This window comes from Fusarium pseudograminearum, chromosome 4 (assembly GCF_000303195.2).
Source record: "Fusarium pseudograminearum CS3096 chromosome 4, whole genome shotgun sequence".
Classification (NCBI taxonomy): Eukaryota; Fungi; Ascomycota; class Sordariomycetes; order Hypocreales; family Nectriaceae; genus Fusarium; species Fusarium pseudograminearum.
In genome coordinates, this window is record NC_031954.1 from 7,452,239 (window position 1) to 7,477,103 (window position 24,865).

Below are 24,865 nucleotides of genomic sequence, written 5' to 3' on the forward strand. Positions count from 1 at the left end.
ACAGCTTGGGTCCAGAGCCTGATTTAGAAACAATAAAACATAACCTTAACGTCTTGCATTCTCCTTTAATCTCTTGTGCTTAAAATATCTCTTTTCATCATGGCTGAACTACCCCCCTGCTTCGTCAACGAGGTCACTGAACCGGTCAGAGTTATCAGCACTGGACCGATACGACCAAAGGACGAAAGTTGCGCGTCAGAGGTCCATCAGTTCTCGACCTTGGATGAGATCAAGTCTCACTTCAGCCGCAATCATGACTATCCCTGGCACTTTGTGTACGTACTTCTTCCAGAGCTCTGTGCTCTACATGCACGTCGCAACCTGGCTTAACTAACGTGGACAGGTCAATATGCCAGCAGAATTCATGGGAGCCGCTGCAGATTACCAGGCCCATGTTTAGCTTCCTAACCGAGACCTTCAAACTGAACTCTTCAGTTTGGGATGTATCGTCATGCTTTTATGGGAAGGACATCGACGTTGAATCGACCTTTTGCATTCCGTTCACAGTGTCTCAAAATGGTTCTGTAACAGGTAAGCAGCGTGCAAGACCTCATGAAAGACTTCATTTTTGAGATGCCGTAGAGCTGTCGTATACTATCCGATATCCTGAGTTTAAGCCAGGCCAAGGAACTTGGGTTATTCGGCAAACTGGAATATATCAAAAGTTCAACACCAAGTCGTGCGAGAACGTCATAATTTTGTTCAACCCTGCGCCAGCTTGTGCTTTACAACAAAAGGCAGAGATTGTACTTTCCAAGGTTCCTCAAGATATCCACAGAGACTTCTTTTGGATACACAAGGAGCTCTTCAACACATACTTTTCGGCTTGGAGACTATACAATGTCCACTTGGAGAAGATTCTGCTTCCAATTGTAAGTGATAACAATCTTGATTACGATTGAAACTAACATCTTGCAAGGCCAGTAACGCGGTGTCATCGTTTGTCGAGGAGCTGTCTGAGACTGAGTATCATCATCTCCCCAAATTAGCGTATCTTGAAAGTCGCTTGGTACAGGTACCCTTCCTGTTAACAGCCTCTAATGATGTCCTTGCGGGATTATCGTCTCTATGTCAAGGTTTTCTTTGCAGCACAGACGATCAACTACAACAGACAGCAAGAGCGGCAGTGGTGCAATTCAATCAGCAGAAGAGTTATTGTGAAGTCTATAGTCGTGGGGCACAATGCCTGCAACTACAGTCCCAGAAGATCACGCAGCTTCTCGCCAACACTCTAAACTTTAGAGAACAGTCTCTAGCCAAGGCACAAAACACCACCATGCTTCGATTGAACAAGTCTGCTGTTTTCATCACCACACTGACTTTGTTGTACTTGCCCCCTTCGTTCGTAGCAGTAAGCTTCATTGCCCCGTTAGATGAAGCATGTACTGACTGATCACAGACCTTCTTCGGCATGAACTTCTTCGACTTGGACGAAAGTGCAGATCGGATTGTGGCAACCCCCATGATCTGGATCTACGTTTTGTGTTCAGCTGCTCTTACTGTTGGCACCTTCGTGATGTACCACATTCTGCTCGATAGAACTGTCTTTGGTCAACTTACGGCTAAAGCTTTGACGTTCAAGACATTTGTAAAAAGCAAAACTAAAAAGACTTTATGTGATACGGAATTTGAAACTGTTTGATCTGGCGTGGTAGTTCATGGGCTTCTTCTTATATCCGTGGTCTTTCAGCCGACGCCGAAGTCGTTTTTATGTACTCATGATTTTTAACAATAAGGCCGATGCACCAACAAAGACTAAAAGGTCAACAAATCAATTAAATAAAAATATCTGACAACAAATGATATTCCTAATAATAATAATTACATGATAGAGAGGTTGTCTAGCTCGTCGATAGAGCAACGACTGAGCTCTAACTGCAGGTAACTGACAACAGAAGCATCTCTTGTGCTGCACGTACAGTAGCTGTTTCTTCCCCCAGTTTATGGAACTCAGGTATCGAGAACGCCAGTCAAATCTAGCCGATAAACGCGATAGTGGCCGTCTGGCGTAGCAGCTGTGACCTGGGCAATGGAACCATTCGCTCCTCTCAACAGACTAAGCTTCGGCTGATGGGTAATTGATATCCCGTGAAGCTCAGCGAGCTTCTTGGGGTCAGGACGCATGATCCTTCCCTTCAGCTTGATCGATAGCAAAAAAATATTGTTGTTGCCAGAGTGCGTACCCAATGCCAGAATAGACCCTGGCTCATCTCTTGCAATCTTTAGTATCCAGTAGTTCTTCACCGGTAAATAGCGGACTACTTTTGGATCATTGTCAACTCCATTGAATGTGAAGTGGAAGATCGACTCCCTCTGCGCCACCACGATGACATCCGTTTTTCTACTATCATCTGCATTAGAGAAGCAGATCATGTCGGTGAATAGCCTTTCGCCGTTGTCTCCGTTAGCCTATGATGAAAATTAGATATTGAGCATTAAGTACCCGATATATCTCACATTTAAATTCAGATCTCTTCGTAAGACTCCTGGTCGCTCGATCGTGAATAAGTGTAGGGACAGGTCGGAAGCACACCGTACAACCACGTAGACTTCGTCTCTTGTCTGAAGGGCCACATGTTCGATATCAATAGCACGCCATTGCAAGGGACATATTATTTGTCTAAGAAGGTGGATGACAGCATCTTGACGAGCAAGGTTCTGTGAGGGTACTGGAAGATATGTGAGCTGGATGCCACATGGAGATAAAGCTTCCTCACCTGGTTGGCCGTTCAGTGGTATAGATGTGTCAGGATCGATTCTAGCTATCAAAATGGAGCAACGTCCATTATTATCGTCATTCAAGATGCAGGCAAAGGAAGGTTTGTCAGGGGGGCCGTCAGGGGGGGTAATCAGTTTGTGAATTCCCTGACCCATGTCTGCCAGCGTGATTTGACTGTAGGTGCCGAGTCTTGAGTCGGACTCAATGTCAAATATATAACACTATTGAGAAATGTCAATTGCCGACCATGCCGGGGGGTCAGGGCTTGTACACACCTTGAATGTGTCTGTGCCGTCCGTGGCAGCAGCAATTAAGTATCGATCGGTCAGAACACCAGATATCCAGGACTGCCTCGTGCTTTGAAGCACATGTTGCCCAGGACTTGTTAGAACTTGGTCCTTGGACCTGGAACTTTCCGAATAGGTAGATGCATGTCCTGACTGGAAGGAAGGCACTGAGGTTATGACGGCGGTATCGGAGAAAAGTTTCATGGTCTGGTCGTTCCAGTAAACCAGAAACTCACCGTTCGGTGAGCTATCGGAACTTCTGAAGCGCATACCCTTTTCTATGCCCAGGCGCCATTGACTCATGTCGGTCTGCGTGGCTGATGTCTTTTTGTGATTAACACCACTTGATCCACGTAACCCACTCCAGGTTGATCTGGTCATCGATTTGGCTTTCTTGAGGAAAGTAGGACTCCGACTGGAAGTTTGAGGCGAAGGGTCGACCCCCATGTCCTTATATCTTTCAAGTGTCGTCTTCAGGCGCTGAAAGATATCGGCGGCAGCGCATCGCTCATCCTGGTCGATTACGAGCACCTCCCTCTCCAGCCATTTTAATATGAATGATAAAATCTTGCCTTCCGTAGCATGTCTCTCTTTAGCAGCTTCTATTAGCTTATCATGTTGTTTTGTTACACCCTTATTAATAGAGTAAGTAGGGATTGTCTTGTTGTGCTGGTAAAACACATCCATGCCTCTGTTGGAACTGTTATGTCGAAGATCGCTGAAGCGTTCGATCCCATCGAGTCCATTTTCCATAAACGTGAAGAGCATACTGACGATGCATCCGAGGGACCAGACATCGCTCTTCTCATTCATCGTTTTACCCTGGTCCTGGGCTTCTCTTGGTTGGTATGTGGCCTGACCACGAAGGTTGGCGGTTGCTGTAGCTTTGCTGTGTTGATCGCTTCCGCGCTTTCTGAATATTCTGCTGAGATCAGAAACATCGGCCCTTGATTTTGGCTTCACTCTGGAAAGACCGAAATCACTAAGCTTCCAACTCATGTCAGGGCGACCAACATTAAAGACCAAAATGTTGCTAGGTCTGAGATCCATGTGATAGCAGATCAAGTTTTCCTTTCCATCTTCGGTATTCAGTCCCTGGTGAAGAAATTTGAGACCATCTGCCAAGCCCATTGTAGCACGTACAAGAAGTTGTCGACTGACTCTATCATTTACAATTGCTTCCGGATAGTCCTGTATGTACTTGTCTAGGTCCATTGATGCCAGTGGCATTAGTAGACTGAATGTCGACGGCTGGCCTTTGCACTCGATTCTGCCGAAGCTTTTGACAATATTCTCGTGCTTCCATTTGCTGTTAAAAATGTCGCTGATTGCTTTCCACTCTTTCTGGAAGCTCGTCTCAGCATTGTCCGCGTATATGAAGTCTTTCCGAGCAATGGCTTTGGGGCCTTCATAGGTGTTTTCAAGGTTTTGATCCATAGTCAAGTGACCTTCGGCAACTTGAACCTCGTATACAGCGCCAAATGAGCCACTGCAAATCCATCTCTCTGATAACCAAGGCAGCTTTCGTAGGTCATCGTTGTCAATTGTGACCATGCCAGGGCCACCGGCCACGATAGTGCAAAAGGGACGCTGATTAGTCAAGAAATAATTCACATCCTTGGGATCAGTAAAAAGACCAAGGTGTTCCTCTCTCGCTGGCAAGAGGTAAGGGTTTTCTTCAGGCCACTCCTTCGCTTCTTGCGATTCAGGGCCTAGCACAAGCGTTTCCACGAAAGATTTGGCCGCCTTGATTGAGCATGGAGCGTACATGAGGACCGCTAGAAAGTGGTAAAGATTTTTATCTGCAACGACCGTACTGAACTGTTGCGCGCCAAACTGGCTGTCGTGGGCTGGCATGTCGTTTTCAGCCATGAGGTTCTCATAGAGGCGTTGCAATCTGTCTTCGGACATGACACCTTTGACTAGTGCTCTCGTCGCGAATTCGACGTTGCCTGGTGCTTTCTTGAATCCTTTTGCAAATTCCTGTCTTATTTCCCAACATAAGCCGCTGTAATTTGGAGAGGCCATGATATGTGTGCGTATAAAACCAGTGAAAGTAGTGTGTTTTTAACAAAGGCATGCGTGCGGAGAAAGATGAAGATGGGACGAAATAGAACTGCCTGCGCTGGGGCGCCACTGCCTTAAGAATGTAAGTTGGGGCTGCAGTAAGCGACGGTAGGTGTGGTATGCCTGAGACACAGGTAAGGTGAGAGGCTGAGTTAGCGCCAGCCTGATGGCGCCTGTAAATGTATATACAGGAGTAAAAGTGTTCAAAGATAGCTACATTGAGCAGGAGGCGCAGTTTTTTTTTAAAAAATAGTTATGTGTGTTGGCGAGTTATCCTTAGTAAAACAAAAGTGATACTCCAACTGTAGTATAGCCAAAATTGAACAATAAAAGCAGTGGTGTATAAACCGTCAAATTCACTATTGGATATAATAAAAGTTGGCTTCTTAGGTCTTAGGGTATCAAAAATAAGTAGTCTAAGTAGCTTAGTCTAAGTAGACTAAGCTGCTCTAATAGTTTTGTCTCTTATGCCACCGGCGGTCAAGTTTTCTAATACCCCTAGGGGTGGTACTAGAAAGTTCCTTCATTCAACCTTTGCTTTGTCACTAGGCTTGAGGGCGCTATCCAGCATCCCGACGTTATTGCTTTGCCCCAAGCGGGCCCAGTGATTCCTCATGTTTCGGACAGCGTCGTAGAGCCTTTCAGGCGAGGCTGCATCGTAAGCGACAAAGTCGATCTTTTTATTTCTATTTCGGAGCCATGCAAGCAGGTGAAGGATGCCCTGTAGGTCGCCGCCATATTTAAGCACAGACTGAGGGCGTGTGCTTCCGATGTACTGTGTAGCACGCTTCATCTTGGTGAGAATGAGAACACCAGGTTCGAGGATAGGGACCGAGCCTGATAGGAGCAAATTAGAAGCAGAACAAAAACGGTGAGTTCAAAGGATACTTACCGTCACCCGGGCAGAGGATCGAGAACTGGCGAGGTAAGCCAAGCATGCCACGAGCGAGTGTCTCAATGGGAATTGGACTGCCCTGTCCACCGGGACGGAAAAAGATCTTCAAATTCGAAAACACAAATCGGGGATCGGTAGCGCTTAGAATTTTCACAATGCGGCCTCTGAAGTCTTCGATATCCATATCAACCTCAACATCGATGTCGAAAGTCTCGCGCACGTTACCCAGCATCTGCAGGGCAAAACCACCAATAAACGCATGTTCGATGTTATGCTCCGTGAGAATCCGCGAGAAAGCCTTCGCGGCTTCCTTCATATTGGCCAGAGTCGGCATTTTGCTGTAATGGTCTGTCATATTGAGATATTGTTGGTTGAGGATGAAGACTGCGTTATTGCGAATTTTGCTGCGGTTTTATTGTTTAGTTGAAACCTTCTTGATTGTGCGTCCCTGATCGAACTTTATATTATCAGCCTCGATGTTGAATTATTGGGTTTATATTTTTATGGCTGCTGTCTCTCCGACATATAAGAGTAGCTGCCTGGACTGACATAGTAATAGTGAACTTTATGATGTGGGTGACAAAGACGAATCTACGAAGTAGTATTAATATTAGAGTTGGAATTGTCACGGCTATTTCGATCTGGAGTAAATCAGAGCGTGATTGCATCTATCGCGCAAAATTCGGCCTTTCTTCTATTGCCTTGGTTGGTGGGAGTCACCCTCCGAAACTCTCATAGCATCATGACACACAGGTGGATTGCGTTCGTGCAAGTTGTCGTCCACTGACTCATTTCCAATGAGAAATTGTTGCTTTTTAAGTCCGATAAAGTATTTACTAAGACAACAATAGCGGTGGCAAGAGACAAGGGAAAGATGATTCTGTATCCTGCCAAATCTCTTGCGACATGTGATCAATCTGTGAATCAGTATCTTGATATAGCAGCTTTTAAGGCTTATTTAAACTTTTGATTGCATCAACACGTGATCAGAGCACCTGTCTACGTTTGGTTCCTGCTCAAATACAAAAGTATCACTTATTCAGCAGCACGCATTTATTTCTCAGCCAGCTTAGATTATTGACCTTTCTTAACCTTCCAAAAACATCATCACTTGAACAAACTCATCAACATAGAACTCGAAATGGACGATTGTGTGCACAAGATTTTGACCGAATTCCAAAGATCCGACATCACTCTAGTCGAATGGGAGACTCCTTTGCTACAACGCTTGGGCTACCCGCTTGCACCCAAGCCTGTACGTTTAAGACGCGACGTTGGCAAGTCATACATAACACTAACCGCTGTTACTAGGACTTGATATTCTTGGTCCCCGACGAACAAATCCAAGAGGCCCGTCGAATCGTCGAAGGAAACGGTTTGCGAGACAATAACCGACGTCCAAGCTATCTCTCTGAGCATGCAAACAAGGGTTTTCGCTACGTTCACGGCGATGAAGGTCACAGACTCATACTAGTACCTCTTTCCTCGACTGGCATCAAACAAGATGAGCTCCTACCACTTGACTCATCTGACCTACCATGCTCTCTCTGGACGGTGCCCATGCCTTCCCTTTGCGCTGCCTATCTGCGCATCATCACGGCAGCAGAACGTGGAGCCATGGCTCGCGCAATTGCGGTTTCAGACCTTACAGCTGTTGTTGTACACAGCATGTTTGATATGAGCTACGAGGGAGACTATATGCCCTTACCCGAAGACGAAGATCTAGACTTGAGCGACGAGGAGAAGGCGAGATGGGCCGAAAAGGACGCCATGGAACTTGAGGCTGCAATTAAGAGCATAAATCAGTGGCATTTTGCCGAGGGTACTGAGTGGGCGAAAGAGATGATCATCGAGTTAGTGTCCGGGAAGCTATTGTTATAATGGATTACCAGAAGCACCATAATATCAGTAATTGGACGAAGTGTGAGTTCTATCAACTCGCGTGGGCTATACTACCATAGTCTCCATCAAGCTGTATAGTTAACCAGGCCTATATTTTTGCTTACTATTAATGCGCCAAGTAAATCCTGATTAGTTGACGTCCATGTCTGCCAGTGGCATAATTACTCGATGTCGATGATTGACCCTGTTTTAATTGTGCCGAAGCATTTGATGATGTCGTCGTGTGACCGCGCGCTATTGAAGATATTTTTAATTTCTTTCAAGTATGAACTGCGTTCTCACCACTACATGTGCAGTTTTGTTCTACTGACAATGCATATTCGCCTAATTATTCTCGGATCCAGATTTGACCAAGATAAATCACTCACCAAGTTCGCCGATCTGCTATCCAACCTTGTCTTTCCCGGGCAAATGCCTCATTCAAGATAAACAACTAGGTAACTTTGCTAATTGAACCTTCTTAAGTTCCCCTAGCGTGATCCTATTGCTAGCATGAACCTGGTATATTTTCGAGGTATACTCTTTGGGAATAATTGAGCGACGATCTTGTGCGGGGGCCCTGAAGCTATAAACTTGTAAGCCCCGACGCACTTGCGCCTTTCATCCGTACTCTATTCGGTACTGCCTCAATTGTTCTTTTTGTCGTGGCAATTTTATTGACAGTCATGATCGGGTACGCTGCTTTGGCCTTCACTTGGCTGGCCTGCCCAGCATCAGCCAGCTATGCCTTCTACGTCGGCAAGAATCTCACCCAAGATGGCAGCGTCATGGTCGGAGGCACTGGAGAAGAAGTCTCCAGTCACTGGCTTCAACTCTTCCCAGCTCGCGACCACCCGCCTAATTCGACCATCACTGTCGGCGTCACCAAAGATGCCACCTTTCCTGGAGAGCTCATTCAAATCCCCCAAGTTAACCATACGTTCCGATATATGAGCATGGAGTATTCCGACTTTGAGGGCTTCCCTGCGCCGTTGACGAATGGTGGGCTTAATGAGAAGGGTGTTACGGTTCGCGATGTTTGGGCCGACAACCGTGACGAGCTTCTTGAAATGACACCCAATCCTCAGCGAGGTGTGCAGTACAGCGATTTTGCACGCATCGTCATGGAGAGAGCTAGCAATGCCCGCGAGGGTGTGGAGATTATCGGCGATTTGATGGCGAAATATGGCGAAGCTACATATGGTGGAAACTCGCATCTCATCGCTGACAAGGACGAGGGATGGGTTGTCTGGGAAATGGCTGGCGGCCAAAAGCTCTGGGCTGCACAGCGTCTTGGGCCAAACGATGTCAAGGTTCTGTACCCTGGCTACATCGAGGACTTTCCCACCGATTTCAAAGACAACCCCGACTATGCTGGTTCTGACAATATTGTGTCGTTCGCCGTTGAACAAGGCTGGTGGAACAAGACTTCAGGCAAGCCATTCAACATCTTCGATGTCTATGGTCCTCAAGACCCTCGCTACAAGGCTCGCGATGGAGGATACAAGTTCATGTCTCAAGCCGCCTTGGAGAACGCTACTCTCGAGATGGTGCCATTGACAGAGGCAAAGATGATGCAGAGGGTGCGCGATCCTCGAATTGCTGATGACGAGGCGGGATATGGCCAAGTTGTCAGCCTTCATGACGGAATTGATCAAGACATGCTGCGAATCTGGAATGCCCCAGCCACTTCTGTTGCGGCACCCTTTGTTCCATGGTGGCTTGGTGTTCAATCTGTTCCTCCCGAGTTTGGACAACATCGTTACCTGACCACCGGAGCATCCAGCAGCTTCCTCAACCCGGATTATCAACTTCAAGAAGCCTCCGAGTTTGCCGGTCGAATCTTTAAGCGGGTGCTGTACTACATGTGCTCGGAGCCCAACAAGTACCACCCCATCGTTACCGAAATGTTTGAACGATTCGAAAATGCGTCTCGTGTTCAGGTTGAGGGCTGGGTCGAAAAGACAGCCTTGACTATGATCCAGCAGGGCGAGAGAAAGGCGGCGCAGAGTTTGTTAACATACTACTCTCATACACGGGCGGCCGAGGCACTCGAGATTGGACATACTTTGAACAATGCTATGGATGGGTATATCAAGTTGACTGGAAAATGGCGTTGGCCCAAGGGTGATCAGATCAATGATAGTGGTGAGGGCAATGAGACAGTCAATTGCCTTGTAGGATTTGATCCTGATAAGCCCAGATACCTACAGGAGAACTGATCTGAGAATCAACTCTGTATAGAAATAAGTATTAAATCACAATGAGAGAATTACGAAATCACTTCAAGATGGTCAACCGACTTAAAACATCCTACATGCTTCTCCTTCGTTCGAGTCATTACAACTGGGGAAGTGGAGCCCGTTTGACCGCTTTAACAATACTATCAACCACCTTCCGAAGGCCCGCATCCGACGTACATGAACAAGTGGAGAGGTTGGGAATGCCGATGATGGAGAAACTGTTTGTTTGCAGTACGGGTGAACCGGGAATAGCATCGCCAAGTTTCGGAAGGGGCCCCGGATTATCTAAACCCCGCTTGTTTACTAAAAGTAACGGCGGCAACAACTTCCGAAACCCGGCTTCTCAATTCCGACAAACCAGGCGACGCCAATATGTAAACATTGGTTTTCAACTCATAGACACCCAGCCTGTACCCGCCAATATGTCGAAAAGAACTTGGTCTGAAGCTGAGAATGGAGAGCAGCAGTTTCCTCCCATGATCTCGAGAAAGGTCAAGGCCTGTACAGCCTGTCGGAGACAAAAGGTTAGATTGAAATCAGGGCGAAATAATACTGTCATGTTGACTATCCGATAGATCAAATGTTTGATTGACGATAATGGTCCGCCTTGTAGACGATGTGCGGAAAAGGGCTTGTGTTGTGTCTTGGGGAAGAGTCTACAAACTATTCTAGACGAAAAGTCACAGTACGTTGCGTTTTCACCGCCTAGCAAAAACATCACTTACATAACTATCCCTAGGTTATCCCAAGATGTGGCGCAAGATCTGGAGCAGATGCATAATTTTCTAAAACAGGTGGCAGGCAAACTTGATCTAGAACTTCCTCCTCTGCGGTCCTTCATTACGCCAGCAGAAGGACCAAAAGACGAATCACCAAGTCAATCAAACAAAGGCCATCATATCCCATCTCGCGATAATTCACCAAAACCTATGCCAGAAGACGACGATCTACCATATGCTCCTATTCACTCACTCTACACTCTTACAAAACTGCGTGCTCTCCGATCACCAGATGATATCGACTCACAGCAACACCAAGGCAACGACGACATAATAACGCGACGTCTAGTATCGTTACCCGACGCGGAAAGACTATTCGAATTCTACAAGAAACGCCTGGATCCATATATCTACCTTATTGGTTGCCCGTACGAGTCAATGCAAGCGTTGCGGCAAAAAAGCCAGTTTCTCCTTGTGGCAGTTCTTACAGTTGCCGCACTTCATGATCCGACAGCCGATCATCTATACCCAATCTGCAGCTCCGAGTTTAGAAGACTATTCGAGACGTCGATATTTGAAAGACGACTCAGCAGAGACTATTTGCGAGCTTTGTGCATCGGATGTTATTGGCTAAGTGATCTATCGTGGATGTTATCAGGTCACGCCATACGACGAGCAGCTGAATTCGACCTTCACAACAGTTATGACAGGGCTATTGAAAAGTCTAGTCAAGAAGATGCAGAGTGTGCCAGAATTTGGTACATCCTTTGTGTATGCGACCAACAACTTGCAACGCAATACGGAAGACCATCTATAGTGCAAGAAGACGCTTCCACACAAGGAGCTATAGACTTTCTTCGTTCTGCTATTTCGAATGAGGAAGACAGACGGTTGCTTAGCCAAGCTACTGTGGTTAGTATCTTGAGGAGCATAAGAGAGCTTTTTAGCTCAAATAAGGGGAAACCGATTCCTAGATTGCATTTGAACCATATATCGCACTTCAGGTTGCAACTTGATCAGTGGTTTGCCTTTTGGACGGATCAAGTCCAAGGTATGTCAGGAATCTCAGTCCCTCGATATACAGAATCTAACAGCTTGCAGAAAAATGGCCTGGTATTGGTGGTTTCCCACGAAAGGGAATCGTTCTCCACTACAACTTTGCCCAACTATATCTATACTCACATGTCTTCCGTGGCATATCCAAAGACGACCACATCCCACATTACTTTCTAGACTGTGCTCTCAACGGTATAACGGCAGCCACCACAATCATCGACAAGTTCCTCCATGATCCGGATATCACACAGGGTATAGTCGGCATGCCATCATACGTCCATTCCATGACAGCTTTCGCCTCCATGTTTCTTACCAAAGTAGCCATCAAGTACCACGATCTTATCGCAAGAGACAAGGTTTATGATTTGATCATTGGCTTGGTGCAGCAGTTTCGATCACAGCCTGCTGGAAAATGGCATCTGGCAGGTCTCATGGCTAGTGGGTTGGAACGAATGGCGCAGACGTTGAAGCCAGATGTTCCGGTGGATATGGGGCCGCCTTTAGGTGTTGGGATGGACCAGGGCGTTGATGCTGGGATATCGGGGGTTGATAATTTCTTTCCTGATTTGCCGGGTGATTTCTTCTTTAACTATGATATGAGTTTTGAAATGCCGGCGACGTAGCTGATCAATAGGATGACCAGATCTAATTCTTGGAATATGAGAAAAGATAATTAAAAATGGCACATAATAGCCCACCTTCTTTTACAATACTCCATATCGTTGAGTTCTCAACACTAATGATGGAAGCGCGATGCAAATTGAACATATTTGAGATTATATACTAGAACAATAATTATCGATACATCTGATCTATAACTCGTCATATCCCTTCACCTCCCAAGCTCGCTGAGCCCTAAACTGCTCAGGGAACCACTTGGGAGTCTTTCCAGTAGTCATCATATCAACAAGCGCCTCAGCACTTCGATACGCCCAAGCCATACCGTGACCATTCATACAAACAATAGCCCAGAGTCCATCCTCAGCAGGCACTTCACCTACCAAGGGGAACTCATCAGGCGTCTCGCAAACAATACCCGTCCAGTCCTGGATGACAGTCGTGGACTCGCCCCAGTTCTTGTAGCCATACACTGTTCGTGCTGCACCATGCAGAACAAGCGCGATCTGGTCATTGATGGAGGTATCATCAGAAATCCATCGCTCTCGCGTAGGAGACATTTGTGTCGAACCGCCAATTACAACACTTCCAGCATCCTTGGAACCAGGAGGACGAGCGGCGATGTAAACGTTTCCGCTGTGGAGATCACCCAAGCTGTTACTTCGCTCAAAGACCTTGCTGCCTGACGTATCGGCTTCAGGCGTCACAGCAGCGACTTGGTTTCGGACAGGCATGGTGAAGTTTGTGCTCGCGATGCCTGGGTGCAGAGCATTTGTGAAGCCGTTCGTTGCAAGCACAACATTCTTGCTCTTGACGGTACCTCGGTTGGTCTTGACTTCCCATTTAGCTCCGTCCTTGGTCTTCTTGCCGAGTTGGTTAAGGTTGAGAGCCATGGTGTTGGTTTGGAGGTTGAGGCCCTTGTTGAGACTGTACTCTAGCATGGCACAGACGGTAAGGTATGGGTTTTGAGTGTGGGCCTTGAAAGTCACGGCGCCAACGATTTCAGGCCATTTCCAGTAATCGCGAGCGTCTTGGCCCTTCATGATGGTTCTCTTGTTCTTGGGAACATCATTTGGTCTCTTCTCTTCCAACTTGTGCTGAAACTCGATGTTCTTGACAGCGGTCTCGAAAGAGTCCTTGGTCCAGTAAAGACTAGCGGTCTCAACGTCTGTGAAATCGCTTGAAACATTGTGGGTTTTCACAAACTCGCGAACGTCGTCAACGCAGTCTTGCTCCATGTTGCTAAGTCGCAGGGCATCATCCTCGCCGTATTCCTCCACCCAGCTCTTGACACCATTGTAGTTGCCGGCCTTGCAATGACCGCCATTACGACCTGATGCACCTGATGCTGCGGTACGGGCTTCAATCATGAGAATAGACAGATCAGGGTCGCGGTCTAGCAGCTTGTGGGCTGTAGAAGCACCCGATATGCCTGAGCCAATGATGACATAGTCAAAGACCTCGGATGTTGGTAGATCCTTTGTTGTACGGTGGTTGGCGATGCGGTGAGGAGGATCTTGCCAGTAAGACTTTGTGGCATTGGGAAAAGGAAGACCGGGGATCTTGAGCTGAGGTTCATCTGAGTCTTTGCTTCGTTCGATGTGAGGTCTGGGTGTGACCCCGGAGACCAGAGCGAGACTGAGTGCTAACGACGAGGACCTCATGATGAACTGTAGGATAAGCTGAGAGAACAAAAGAGTAAACAAGACAATAGAGGAAACTGGCGATCTTTATAGCACCGACGTCGGAACAATTTGCCGGCGGCAGTTTTGGGGCCGTAGTGTTGACGGAGATGGTTTATCGGCCAACATTATCGTTCGTCTGGATGGACTCCGCTGGAGTAGACTCGATGAGGAAGGAGTTTATGCGATCAGCGCAGAAGAGAGGCCACTATCATCGTGCGGGGTTTGACGCTATCATCCAAGGCTACCTAGTGTGGAGGTGACTGGGGTTGGAGATAGTAAGCATCAGGGTACAAGAATAAAGAGGCCGAGAGTATGGTCTATGCTGCATGAGTTGATCTGCTCATTTCGTCTTATTCTATAGGTTCCATAGAGAGTACTCTGTGGGTTGACTGTGTTTTGGAGTAACAACACAGCACTTGTTGCCGTATTTCTGACCACATAGTAAGTACCCCAGTTGACTCCGCAGTGCTAAATTAGCCCGGGATAAAGCGTCAACCCTATATGTGCTGATAGCGACCACGACATTGTCAGAACTATCATACTGGAATATATCATGCTTCAGAATCCAAACCTATTATTTTTTTAAAGTTGTAACAACCACCAAATGCCTCATAACCCAATATTGACAGGCTTTATTCTTTCGTTGCCTAGACGAATAAAGTTAAAGTAAGTGCACATGATTGGATGGGCGGTCATTTAGTGATGTGAAGGTTATCTTAAGCTTTTCGAAATAAATATAAATAAACAGAAAATAATAGTTATCACGAAATGATCCATCCAATGCCATTCCTTCATCCAGAAACACATTATCAAAATGAGTGCGCATAATTACTTCGAGCTGACGAGGATCATGCCTTCCGACGAAGTCGAACTTCGTCGTGAATATGCCTCGTCTATTTATGATGCGATGAAGTTTTATGAACCAACCTTCCATATGACTTTAGTCCATTTGGCTAGTATTATGATAACCCCTCTGGACAAACTTGAGCAGATCCGCAGCACGTCACTTATGTTTACGTTTATGGGTTGTCTGCCGCCTTTGCTCAAACGCTGTAAGTCGATACTTCTCCATGGCTAATATTTAACTAACGATTCACGAGACCTTATCGAGAACCCCGTCATCCCCAAGTCATACATGACAGTTGATCCGAAACACTCGATACCGGGCGACAGCGAGCATCAGAGGAACCTGTGCCGAAAACGCGACAACTACAAGTGCGTGTTCCTACCCAATACACCGAACGATGTGAAAGTGGCACATATCGTTCCACCGACCTGGGTTGACACTCAGGAAACCATGGAAACTATAATAAAGACCATGGATGATGCTTGTTTTTTGACGGGTTTTCATGACATTGACAAGTACCTAAGCCTTTTCGTCGACGAATACAAGCGAGGGACTTCGGATAAGTGTTGGAATATGATCAGTCTTGACCAGACATTATACTGGTATTTCAAGAACAGATACATGGGACTCAAGTGTCTTGGTATTGAGTATACCGAAGATGATGCAAAGGCTACTGTCATCATCCAACTGACTCATATATACCGCACCACGAACTATCCCATGGAGAATGCCACCATTGAGGGAGACGGAAACCACTTTGACGATATTGTCATGGGAATACGAAAGTTTGAACATCAATGCAATCTCCCCTACATCGAAGGTCAACAATGTATGCCACCAACGACGATATCCGTGTTATCTGGCATGTGTACCCGTATCGAGATGTCAAACGATGACGCTAAGAAGTGCAAGTTCATGCTAGATATTTCCTGGAGGCTGAGTATGATTGCTGGCATATGCGGTGCAGCGGCGTATTCACGATATCTGCCTGATCATGATTCTTGGTCACTTATCGTGCGAGACCTTTCAATCAATGCTTGGGTGGAGGATCAAGCACGATTGCATTCAGAATCACAAGACTCTAACGAGATGTTGGAGTTGGATCGGGGTTGTCAGCATGATGGAAATGATATGGAACGAAAACGGAAGGTCAACTTGATAAATTAGATGAGGGTTTTAGACTACTTGTTTCTGTACCCTGAGACTTCGGTACAATTGATGCACGAACAATCTCATCTTTCAACCATGCCCGCCTGTGGTTTCCAAGTTAATCTTCTCGCTTCAGACTAACTCTATATCCCACAAGTTCAAGTTTCTCAGCCCGTCTCTTACTTCCCTCCCCACTCTCTGTAAACACAAAGTGATCATGCGACAAGAGCTGGTACACAATTCGATCCAAAGAAGCCCAAGTGTTGCAGTTTGCTTCAGGCCAGGCAAACAAAGCGTCTTTCGCAGCAATCTCCTCTGCTGTACCTTGCGTAAACATCATCCGCCATGAAGTCTCGGTATCACTCTTGAGACTGGTGGGATACAAACGGAATCGAACAAGTCCTTCAGGTGTGGGGAATTGTGGGGGGATACCAAAGCTGGCATATGTGGCCGCGATATCAACACCACGGACTGTCCAGTTCGTGATACTGAACCCAGACTCGTCATCAACGGAGAGAGTCAGAGACGAATTAGTCTTGGTGTCGGAGTATGTACCAGCGTACTTCTCCTCTGCTTCATCTTTACCGGCTTGTTCGATAGCAGGGAGAAGTTCCTGGACAATGTTCGAAAACCAGAGTTGGAGCTCGCCGCCGCCAACCTCACCTGGACCGGCGTCGAAGAGACTGATGGTCAAGTTGTAGTCGGGAATTAGCACCATAAGGGAGTGGTAGGTAGTGATATCTCCCGCTTTGGTGTAGAATTCGATAAGGCGACCGTCTTTGGTGACGTTGTTGGAGCGGAATATTTCCCATGGTTCACCGATGAGGATACCTGTTGAGGAAGTGCTGGTAGCTGGCTTCATCCACTTTCTAGTCTGTTCGGGGCTCAATAGCTCGTAGCGTAGAATAGCATCTCCAAAAGCCATTATGTCGTTCAAGGACGAGTAATACACCCCAGCACTAAAAATAGTTAGTGATCGATAAACATTTCGTGGATCAAGACTTACGGGTTTCCGTAACCAAGAGTTGCGTTCCACCACTCATCACCAGGAGGGATAAACCCCAAAGGGTCATCAGGCGTTTCCTCAGATGTGTGCTTCATACCAACAGGGTCCCATATATGTTTCTTGATGTACTCCCCAGAGGGCATGCCGCTGACCTTTTCGATGATCCACCCCATGACAGAAAACCCGATGTTTGAGTAGACGGTGTTTGCTTCAAAGGGGGCATAGACGGGAGGTCTTTCACCAAACCGATCAAAGAAGTCTACAATCGTTAGTCAAGTATAGATAGGAAGAGCCAATGACATACCTTTCTTCGAGCATTCTTTAAGACCAAGAAGTCCTGAACAGTTGAGACTTCTGGATGGGTCAACTGGAGGGAAGCCGAGCTGTGTCCAGTCTCCATAAGGTTGGACGTCGGCCAGTACTAGTGATATCAGTACAATACGATATCCATGAAACAGATGAACTTACAATCTGCTGGTATCCCACCAAGATGCGAAGCCAAAGCTCCAACAGTAATCTCATCCCAATCCACAGCCCAAACAGCATCATTCTTCCTCGCCTCTTTATTCAAAGCTCTAAGCTCAGGTAAATACTTGGTAACACGATCATCAAAGTTGACCTTATGCAGTTTCAACAGCGCAACGACAGGAAACACCTTTGACAAACTCGCCATGCGAAAGACAGTGTCAGAGTCTACCTTGTCGACTCCGCGAGGGTCGACGTTGGGAGGCGTGCTGGCAAATTCGAACATGTAGTCATCTTCGCTAGCAGACTTGATAGCTACTGCCACTGAAGAGTTGACGAGTTCGGATGTTGCTGAGACAAAGAGGTCTTGGATGTTTTTGATGGCGGATTTGACGGAGGGGTGGGTGCTGGGATGGAGAGGAGGGGGGAGGACGGGGCCGAGAGGTGGACAGTGGCCTCCTCGGGCTGCAAGGGATGATCCCACGAAGAGAGAAAGATAGAGATATTGCCAATGAGTCCTCATGTCTTTTTCAGTGATATTGGAGGCTGCTCGGGTGATATCCCAGGGGAACTAGGGAGTATTCGAAACTCTTATAACCTCCAACACCAGCCTCTCGGAGCTCGATTGTCCCGTATAAACCGGATATTAAATCGATGATTCAATTTCCTGCTTACTTCCGGTCATGAGGATCAGACCGGTAAGCTTATGGCTTGCGATGGAATCACATATCCAGAGGCAGAAAAGACCGGATCGAGACATAGAGGGTGAGATTCCAAGGGAGACATGACTGGTTGTCTTGGACTAATGCTAGCCTCGTAGTTGAATCACTCTTCTTTTTGAGTTAGATGTTTCTTGGAAGAGGCTGAGTATCTGAGACACTGTGTCCGTCAGAGTTTAGTTATTTCCGTTGGGGAAGTAAGCTTAAATCGAGGTTTAGTCAGTGGCAGTGGTTTGGGACTGTGAGAGACTGCCATGTAATGCTTAACAGGCATTGAGCTGGAACCCAAGCCCATCCTGTTAAGCAGGCATACCAGTAGATGGACTATCACTTGTTGCCGTGCCGGCCGGAGGATCGGTGTGCTATTGCATTGTCTCATCCACTGCCTTGGCAATACCGTCAGCTGTGCGGCTCGATGACTATGCTGACCACCTTTTTTGCTAGACGGAAATCCTAGGAACCCGTCCCAGTGACTCTTGCGATTGGCGATGATGAGATTTATATATTGTGCTTTGTAATAGTAGCTGAAGTATATCAGTATTTAACCCAGAGCTACTGGTGCTGTCTGACATCCAAGACGTCATATAATATTCCCAGACATTGGAGATGCACACGGTTGAGATTTACATGTATAAGGGCAAGAAAAAACAAATGGTATCATTAAATCGTCACGCTAAAATAAACACGCATATCTATCACGGCCAGTAAACATCAAGAGTCTCAACCGGCGAACCACCTTCCGTTATTCCTCCACCAGGAAGGTAAATGCCTCCTTGGACAGCAACAGCCTGTCCTCCATGTCTAGGCACAGCCATCTTTCCCACCTCCTCCCAAGTCTCAGTCTCAGTATCGAAAACCTCAATCTGATCAAACATCCCTTCCGAACCATCTTCAGCGTTCCCCTCTCCGCCAAGAACGTAGATCTTGTTGCCGACGGTACCTGATACGACGCCGCCGCGGGGGGTTGGCATCTTGGCTTCGCTGGTCGTCCAGCCTTGCTCGAGATTATCGAGGTCGAGGATAAAGACTGTGTCTTTTACGTTGCGCTGGCCGCGGAGACGACCACCCAGAACGTAAAATTTGTTGCCGACGATTGAAGAGGCTGCGTGGTCGCGGTCTTCGGGGAGTGTTCGTGCAGCGGCGGGGAGATCAAGCCATTTTGAAGTCTTGGTATCGAAAGCTGAGACAAAGTCGACTGTGTCTTGCTCTCCGCCTGGACCAGTCGGTTCCAGTGTTCGCATTCCGCCAGCGAGGTAGATAATGTTTCCGTAGACACCGACGGCGGCGCTACCTCGTTCTTGGTCCTCTGGAATGGCCGCCAATTCAGACCACTCATCGAGATCGGGATTATAAACCCACGATTCTGGGAATGCTCGCCATGCGCCGTCGGTGATATCTGATAGACCGCCTAGCAAGTAAATCTTGCCATTGACGGCAGCGACGTTGGGGTGGTTGACTTTGACGGGCGCTTCTGTAACGTATCGCCGCCATGAATTAGAGCGCGTGTTGTAGAATTGCATGAGTGCTGTAGTCTGGAAGCCATCGGCGTCGGGATTGGGGACAATTCCACCAATGATGGCTACCGTCTTGTCTGAGAGGGCGACGACGCCATGTTCTTGTCGCGGGGCAATTGGTATCGACTCGAGGGTTTTCCAGGTATTGGCGCCTTGGGGGACGACGCTGGCGAGAGCGGAGGCAGCTAGAGATAAGAGCGTTACAGGGAAGATCATGATGAATGAGGAGTGAGAAAAAAAGGTTTGATGAACAGAAACAAAAAGACAAGGTACCCTCCGAGAGCTTAAGTAGGAAAGAGCTTGGCATTGAGTTTATGTTTTCGTCATGGAATTGTGGCTTTAGGACTCTTGGCTCTTGGCAATTCATCATCTGTCACACACTTGAAGCACGGAGTGTCTCCAGGAACAGGAACATTTATTAAGCTTCAAGCCTCCCCTGTTTCTCCCTGCCTGTGGTCTGGGGTACAGTGACGCGTTAACAATGGACTGGGCCAAGGGTGGCTGGAATGGAAATTAGCACTTTAATTCCAGGGCGTCGAATAAACCTTTGGTTGACCCACGTGTTGCTTTGCGCTATATTTTACAAGGTGATCTCTGTTTTTGTAGCGCTGCACGTGCTGTAATTTTTCGCTGTTTTGAGTATGGTGGTGCTCAACAATGCGACCTAATTAAATATCTCATTTAATCACAGGCTAAATATCTTATCATTTCTGACTCGCAAAATAATTCTTATCATTCGCAGTCCAGATGCAGCCAAGAAGCGTGGGTCTTACCATACGCGTAATTCGGATACCGATCGTCTTTGTCGGTAACGAACAGAATGAATGTCATCGTTTTACACGCAATGCTTCAACCATCTATCGGAAACTTGATACTGTCATTGGTAATTAATTGAGGCTGTGATGTACAAGCAGTAGTGCTTATAAGCCAAGACCGAACAACACATCTGCTGGCGTCAACAGACAAGCCACGATGATAAATCACAAAAAGGTAAAAAATGAATGATAAGACTGGGATTCGAACCCAGGCCCCTTTCGAGACTGCGAATCGTTGCTAGTTCGTATAGAACCTGAACACAGCGCCTTAGACCGCTCGGCCATCTTACCATTTGATTGGATAATGAGAAGGCGTAGAGAAAAAGGCTAGGTTGCTGAGCTGACGACGTAGAGTCCAACTGAAACTAAGCTTCTATCATGTTTCATTCTTCGTAAAATTTATAAGTTTATGTGATTTATGCTCCTTGTCACCCGGGGTTTTGTCCTTGGCGGAAACAGCGTCTTGGTACCCTGAATCTGAAACATGGAGATATCCTTGACAAAAGACAGGATGAAACAGTACAGGGTATGGATCCAGGGTATCAAGCATATTTCACAGCATCAATGTTTGCAACTTAAAACTTGTGTATTGTATAGATATGTGGCTTGTATTGATTGTTTCATCAAGTTGAGAAACCACCAGAATTCACTTGTCGAGGCTCTCCAGCAGCCTCAAACGTCCCATTCGCCAATCTTCTCAAAGCCTGCGCCGTGCTCTGCGTCGGCACCCACGTAACATTATTCCCAACTTCTTTCAGATACGCAACAGTAGAATTATCAAACGCATACTCAAAAGTCACCTGTCGCGGGACAAGCTGGTCGTGTAATCTAGGCGCAGCAAGGGCTTCGCGCACAGTCATATTCTTATCAATAGCATTGAGCACAACTTGCGTAGTCGCAGTGATGATCCTGCTACCGCCAGCAGATCCTGTAACAAGAGAAACCTTTCCGTCTGCGTCTTCAACGATGGTGGTGCTGATACTGGAAAGAGGGCGTTTTCCGGGACGGATAAAGTTTGCTTCGCTGGGGATGAAGCCAAATTGGTTGGATTCGCCTGGGATGCTGAAATCGTTCATCTCGTTGTTCATGATTATGCCTGTTTCTGGGACGATGACCTTGGAGCCAAAGTTGAGGTTGATGGTGGTGGTAAGCGATATGGCTAAGCCGGATGAGTCCATGGCGACGATGTGAGATGTTCCAGGTGTTTCCAAGCTCTCAAGGCCTTTGGGATCATACTCTTTCAACGCAAGAGCTCGACCATCCAACTTTGCTCTAACCTCTTGAGCTGTCTTGTTCGAGTACATTTGTTTCTGATACTCTGTCATATCATCCACAAAACTGGGATCGCCCAAGTTGGTACGCATGCCGTAGCTGAACTTGAACGCTTCGTCGGTATAGTAAGCCGTATCGTTGACCCGACTTGGATCTCCAAGGAAGTCATATCCGTCCAGAATGTTCAATGCAGCTGCTACTACAGCACCGCTTGAAGGAGCCGAACCGCTCGTGACCTTTCCACCTCTATAATTAATCTGCGAAGGCTGACGAATTTCAACAGAATAATTCTTAAGGTCATCCATCGTCATGACGCCTTTTTCACGCTTCAAAGTCCGAATAGTCGCCTCGGCGATAGCACCTTGATAAAAGACATCTGGTCCCTCAGAAGCGATGGTTTCTAGAGTATCCGCAAATCTCTTTCGTGTCAACTTCTCGCCAAACTTGACGAGTCTGCCGGAAGGTGCGAAATCAATTGCCCAAGCTGGATCGTTGAGAAGGAAACTCTCGTTCTCAAATTTGGTGTAGGTGGCTCCCATGAACTTGAGGGTGTCGTTGTTGACGGGGAAGCCGTAGCGTGCGACCTTGATGGCTGGTTGCACGAGTTGAGACCAGGGTAGACTGCCGTATTTTTCGTGTAGATGTTGGAGACCTCTCAATTCTCCTGGGACACCGCTGGGAGATCGTTAGATGCTATGGGCATAGGTGAATGGGGTTGATGTACCTTGCTTTGCCGCCGGATATACTCTCGTTCACATTATTTTTGAACATGTTTTCCGTAGCAGCCGCAGGTGCCGTCTCACGAAAGTCGACGAATTCGTATGAATTCGATCCATTCTTCTGGTCCGGTGCATGGATGAGCATAAAGCCTCCTCCACCGATACCAGAATGATACATGCCTTGGAGAGTTAGTACAGGCAATATTGACTGGGAAAGATTTACTTACCAATTGTTCCAATGCAGAGAACTGTCGCTACCATAGCATCGGCCGCGTTACCGCGATCCCGTAGAATATTAACTCCAATGGTACTGCATATCTCACTCTCACTCGCAACAGCACCCAAATTATCAGAGAATTGTCTGGATTGCAAAGGGTGCATAAGAGGAGGATATGGAGTCTCGCATGGTTTCGAAAGACCAATTTGTGGAAACACGCTGAGTAACGCAGCCAAGACCTGTAATTGACCCATTTTGACTGACTATGTCAATTGAGAGTTGAAGGAGCAAAGAACGAGGCGATCGTGTACCTCTTTAATAGACATCGTCTCAACCCCGCCAACTTCTACATCCAGCATGTCGATGCGATGCCGGCTTCATTAATAATGTCTTACTCCTCTCAACCAATCGCAGACTAGACAAAAGCTGAGAAACAATGTCAATGAGCATCATCGTCGGCGATAAAAGACGCGGGGTAGCATTATACTCTGGGAGCTGCAGTACAAGCTAAACCCTTGCAGCAACGATCAGCAATCTCCAACCTTGGTTTCCATAACCAGCTTCCTAAAAGAGAAGAACCACGATAATGCAAAGGCTGAGCTCACGGCATCTCCAACCGACATCCCTCGTACTCCCAAAATGTCTCAAAGCCGAGTCTTTCGTAGAATCCTTGGATCTCCACTGCGTCGATAAGAATCCCAGACATTCCCTTCTCTTTCAAGGTTTCCATTGCTTTGATCACGAGGGCTAGACCAACACCTTTTCCTCTTGCTTTTTCGTCGACTCCTACGGCGGCGATGAGACCTGTTTTATCGCCAGATGGAAGGAGTGGTAGGAAGGCAAACATGTCGCCCACCAAAGAGTCGTGGGAACACATGAGGGTCCATCCGATTTGCTCATTTGTTTCTGGGTCGAAGGCGACGAGGACTTGGTCGTGTTGGTTGTGAGAGGCGAGGGCTTTGTAGACGCCTGACCAGCTCTACAATTTGTTAGTTATGAATGACAAGAGTATATAGATACACGTACGAATTGGGCCTTTTGTTTGGTCATGCATTCTTCATACAATTCTGCCGACCAAGGAGCGAATGTCACCTTTGTCTTTGATACCCGCTCCATTATCTCTGGCGGAGCAATCGTTTCGGTAATATCTTTGTAAAGATCCTTAATAGGATGCGAAGAATCATAAACACCTGTAGCATAAGTATATACTCAAGCATATAGCCATGAAAAAATACCTCTGTGCGAAAAGAACTCCTTGACTTCTTTGGACATTGTACTAGGAATCTGCCACCAAAATCGTGGAAAGATAGATCCCATCTCCAAAGACTGCAACTCTCTACCCTGAGATAGAGCCGCATCTTTCATTCCAATATTGGCTTTTTCTAAAAGAGCACTTCCAATCCCTTGACATCTATGATCTGATAGTACTCCAATAGCGGCGATTCGACCGTGTGCGCCATCAGTTAAAGAGGTGGCTCCGTCGAGCATGTAGGATAGACACAGTCCATTGTCATGAATCCAGTGATATCCGGGAAGTCCGAAGATGAGTTTTGTGAATCTTTGCTCGGAGATGGACCAGTCGGGGAAGATGGACTGCCACAGTTGCCATGCTTTCTTGATGTCGTCGTCTGACTTGGTGAGTTGTCGAATTTCATGCTGGCGAGATGATGCGCTTGCACCATTACTGGTTTGATCTGCCATTTTGACTAAAGACAATGATGAGATGAATAAACTCGACACGTTTGGACCGGGAGTTGGAGATGATAAACAGGCCACGACGACACGTGAGCTGATGATGCGGAGTAATACAGGGAATAGGGAATACGACATGCTGTGCCATGGGAAACCATGCATATCTCCCGTTTAGGATATGACTTACACGACAGATTAGGCTGAAGAAACAAAATCATCTATAAATCATCTAACTAGGGATATATCCTCCCATCTCCATCCAATCTATAGCAAATGACAT

General features: G+C 46.9%; 12 protein-coding genes across 12 annotated transcripts; 5 read left to right on the forward strand and 7 right to left on the reverse strand.

Annotated features, from left to right (window-relative positions):
- Positions 1 to 99: 99 nt before the first annotated feature.
- On the forward strand, positions 100 to 1,642 carry FPSE_06818 (uncharacterized protein; the record flags this gene model as incomplete). Its single annotated transcript, XM_009259936.1, has 5 exons — positions 100 to 275; positions 344 to 531; positions 583 to 872; positions 920 to 1,351; positions 1,400 to 1,642. The coding sequence occupies 5 exons, from the start codon at positions 100 to 102 to the stop codon at positions 1,640 to 1,642; spliced, it is 1,329 nt and encodes a 442-aa protein (XP_009258211.1).
- Positions 1,643 to 1,950: 308 nt separating this feature from the next.
- On the reverse strand, positions 1,951 to 5,034 carry FPSE_06817 (uncharacterized protein; the record flags this gene model as incomplete). The annotated part of the gene is made up of 3 exons (XM_009259935.1): positions 1,951 to 2,409; positions 2,458 to 2,940; positions 2,995 to 5,034. 3 exons carry the CDS (start codon positions 5,032 to 5,034, stop codon positions 1,951 to 1,953), a joined length of 2,982 nt encoding a protein of 993 aa, XP_009258210.1.
- A 562-nt stretch (positions 5,035 to 5,596) lies between these two features.
- Positions 5,597 to 6,323, reverse strand: FPSE_06816 (uncharacterized protein; the record flags this gene model as incomplete). The annotated part of the gene is made up of 2 exons (XM_009259934.1): positions 5,597 to 5,910; positions 5,966 to 6,323. 2 exons carry the CDS (start codon positions 6,321 to 6,323, stop codon positions 5,597 to 5,599), a joined length of 672 nt encoding a protein of 223 aa, XP_009258209.1.
- A 786-nt stretch (positions 6,324 to 7,109) lies between these two features.
- Positions 7,110 to 7,849, forward strand: FPSE_06815 (uncharacterized protein; the record flags this gene model as incomplete). The annotated part of the gene is made up of 2 exons (XM_009259933.1): positions 7,110 to 7,223; positions 7,280 to 7,849. 2 exons carry the CDS (start codon positions 7,110 to 7,112, stop codon positions 7,847 to 7,849), a joined length of 684 nt encoding a protein of 227 aa, XP_009258208.1.
- Positions 7,850 to 8,535: 686 nt separating this feature from the next.
- FPSE_06814 (uncharacterized protein) lies at positions 8,536 to 10,071 on the forward strand (the record flags this gene model as incomplete). The annotated part of the gene is made up of 1 exon (XM_009259932.1): positions 8,536 to 10,071. One exon carries the CDS (start codon positions 8,536 to 8,538, stop codon positions 10,069 to 10,071), a length of 1,536 nt encoding a protein of 511 aa, XP_009258207.1.
- A 443-nt stretch (positions 10,072 to 10,514) lies between these two features.
- Positions 10,515 to 12,490, forward strand: FPSE_06813 (uncharacterized protein; the record flags this gene model as incomplete). Its single annotated transcript, XM_009259931.1, has 4 exons — positions 10,515 to 10,616; positions 10,668 to 10,777; positions 10,832 to 11,862; positions 11,913 to 12,490. 4 exons carry the CDS (start codon positions 10,515 to 10,517, stop codon positions 12,488 to 12,490), a joined length of 1,821 nt encoding a protein of 606 aa, XP_009258206.1.
- Positions 12,491 to 12,679: 189 nt separating this feature from the next.
- FPSE_06812 (uncharacterized protein) lies at positions 12,680 to 14,149 on the reverse strand (the record flags this gene model as incomplete). Its single annotated transcript, XM_009259930.1, has 1 exon — positions 12,680 to 14,149. One exon carries the CDS (start codon positions 14,147 to 14,149, stop codon positions 12,680 to 12,682), a length of 1,470 nt encoding a protein of 489 aa, XP_009258205.1.
- An 835-nt stretch (positions 14,150 to 14,984) lies between these two features.
- On the forward strand, positions 14,985 to 16,184 carry FPSE_06811 (uncharacterized protein; the record flags this gene model as incomplete). The annotated part of the gene is made up of 2 exons (XM_009259929.1): positions 14,985 to 15,222; positions 15,271 to 16,184. The coding sequence occupies 2 exons, from the start codon at positions 14,985 to 14,987 to the stop codon at positions 16,182 to 16,184; spliced, it is 1,152 nt and encodes a 383-aa protein (XP_009258204.1).
- A 100-nt stretch (positions 16,185 to 16,284) lies between these two features.
- Positions 16,285 to 18,160, reverse strand: FPSE_06810 (uncharacterized protein; the record flags this gene model as incomplete). The annotated part of the gene is made up of 4 exons (XM_009259928.1): positions 16,285 to 17,125; positions 17,173 to 17,431; positions 17,477 to 17,593; positions 17,641 to 18,160. The coding sequence occupies 4 exons, from the start codon at positions 18,158 to 18,160 to the stop codon at positions 16,285 to 16,287; spliced, it is 1,737 nt and encodes a 578-aa protein (XP_009258203.1).
- Positions 18,161 to 19,051: 891 nt separating this feature from the next.
- Positions 19,052 to 20,086, reverse strand: FPSE_06809 (uncharacterized protein; the record flags this gene model as incomplete). Its single annotated transcript, XM_009259927.1, has 1 exon — positions 19,052 to 20,086. The coding sequence occupies one exon, from the start codon at positions 20,084 to 20,086 to the stop codon at positions 19,052 to 19,054; it is 1,035 nt and encodes a 344-aa protein (XP_009258202.1).
- A 1,222-nt stretch (positions 20,087 to 21,308) lies between these two features.
- FPSE_06808 (uncharacterized protein) lies at positions 21,309 to 23,147 on the reverse strand (the record flags this gene model as incomplete). The annotated part of the gene is made up of 3 exons (XM_009259926.1): positions 21,309 to 22,632; positions 22,682 to 22,856; positions 22,904 to 23,147. The coding sequence occupies 3 exons, from the start codon at positions 23,145 to 23,147 to the stop codon at positions 21,309 to 21,311; spliced, it is 1,743 nt and encodes a 580-aa protein (XP_009258201.1).
- Positions 23,148 to 23,494: 347 nt separating this feature from the next.
- On the reverse strand, positions 23,495 to 24,594 carry FPSE_06807 (uncharacterized protein; the record flags this gene model as incomplete). Its single annotated transcript, XM_009259925.1, has 3 exons — positions 23,495 to 23,872; positions 23,920 to 24,083; positions 24,129 to 24,594. The coding sequence occupies 3 exons, from the start codon at positions 24,592 to 24,594 to the stop codon at positions 23,495 to 23,497; spliced, it is 1,008 nt and encodes a 335-aa protein (XP_009258200.1).
- Between the last annotated feature and the right edge of the window lie 271 nt (positions 24,595 to 24,865).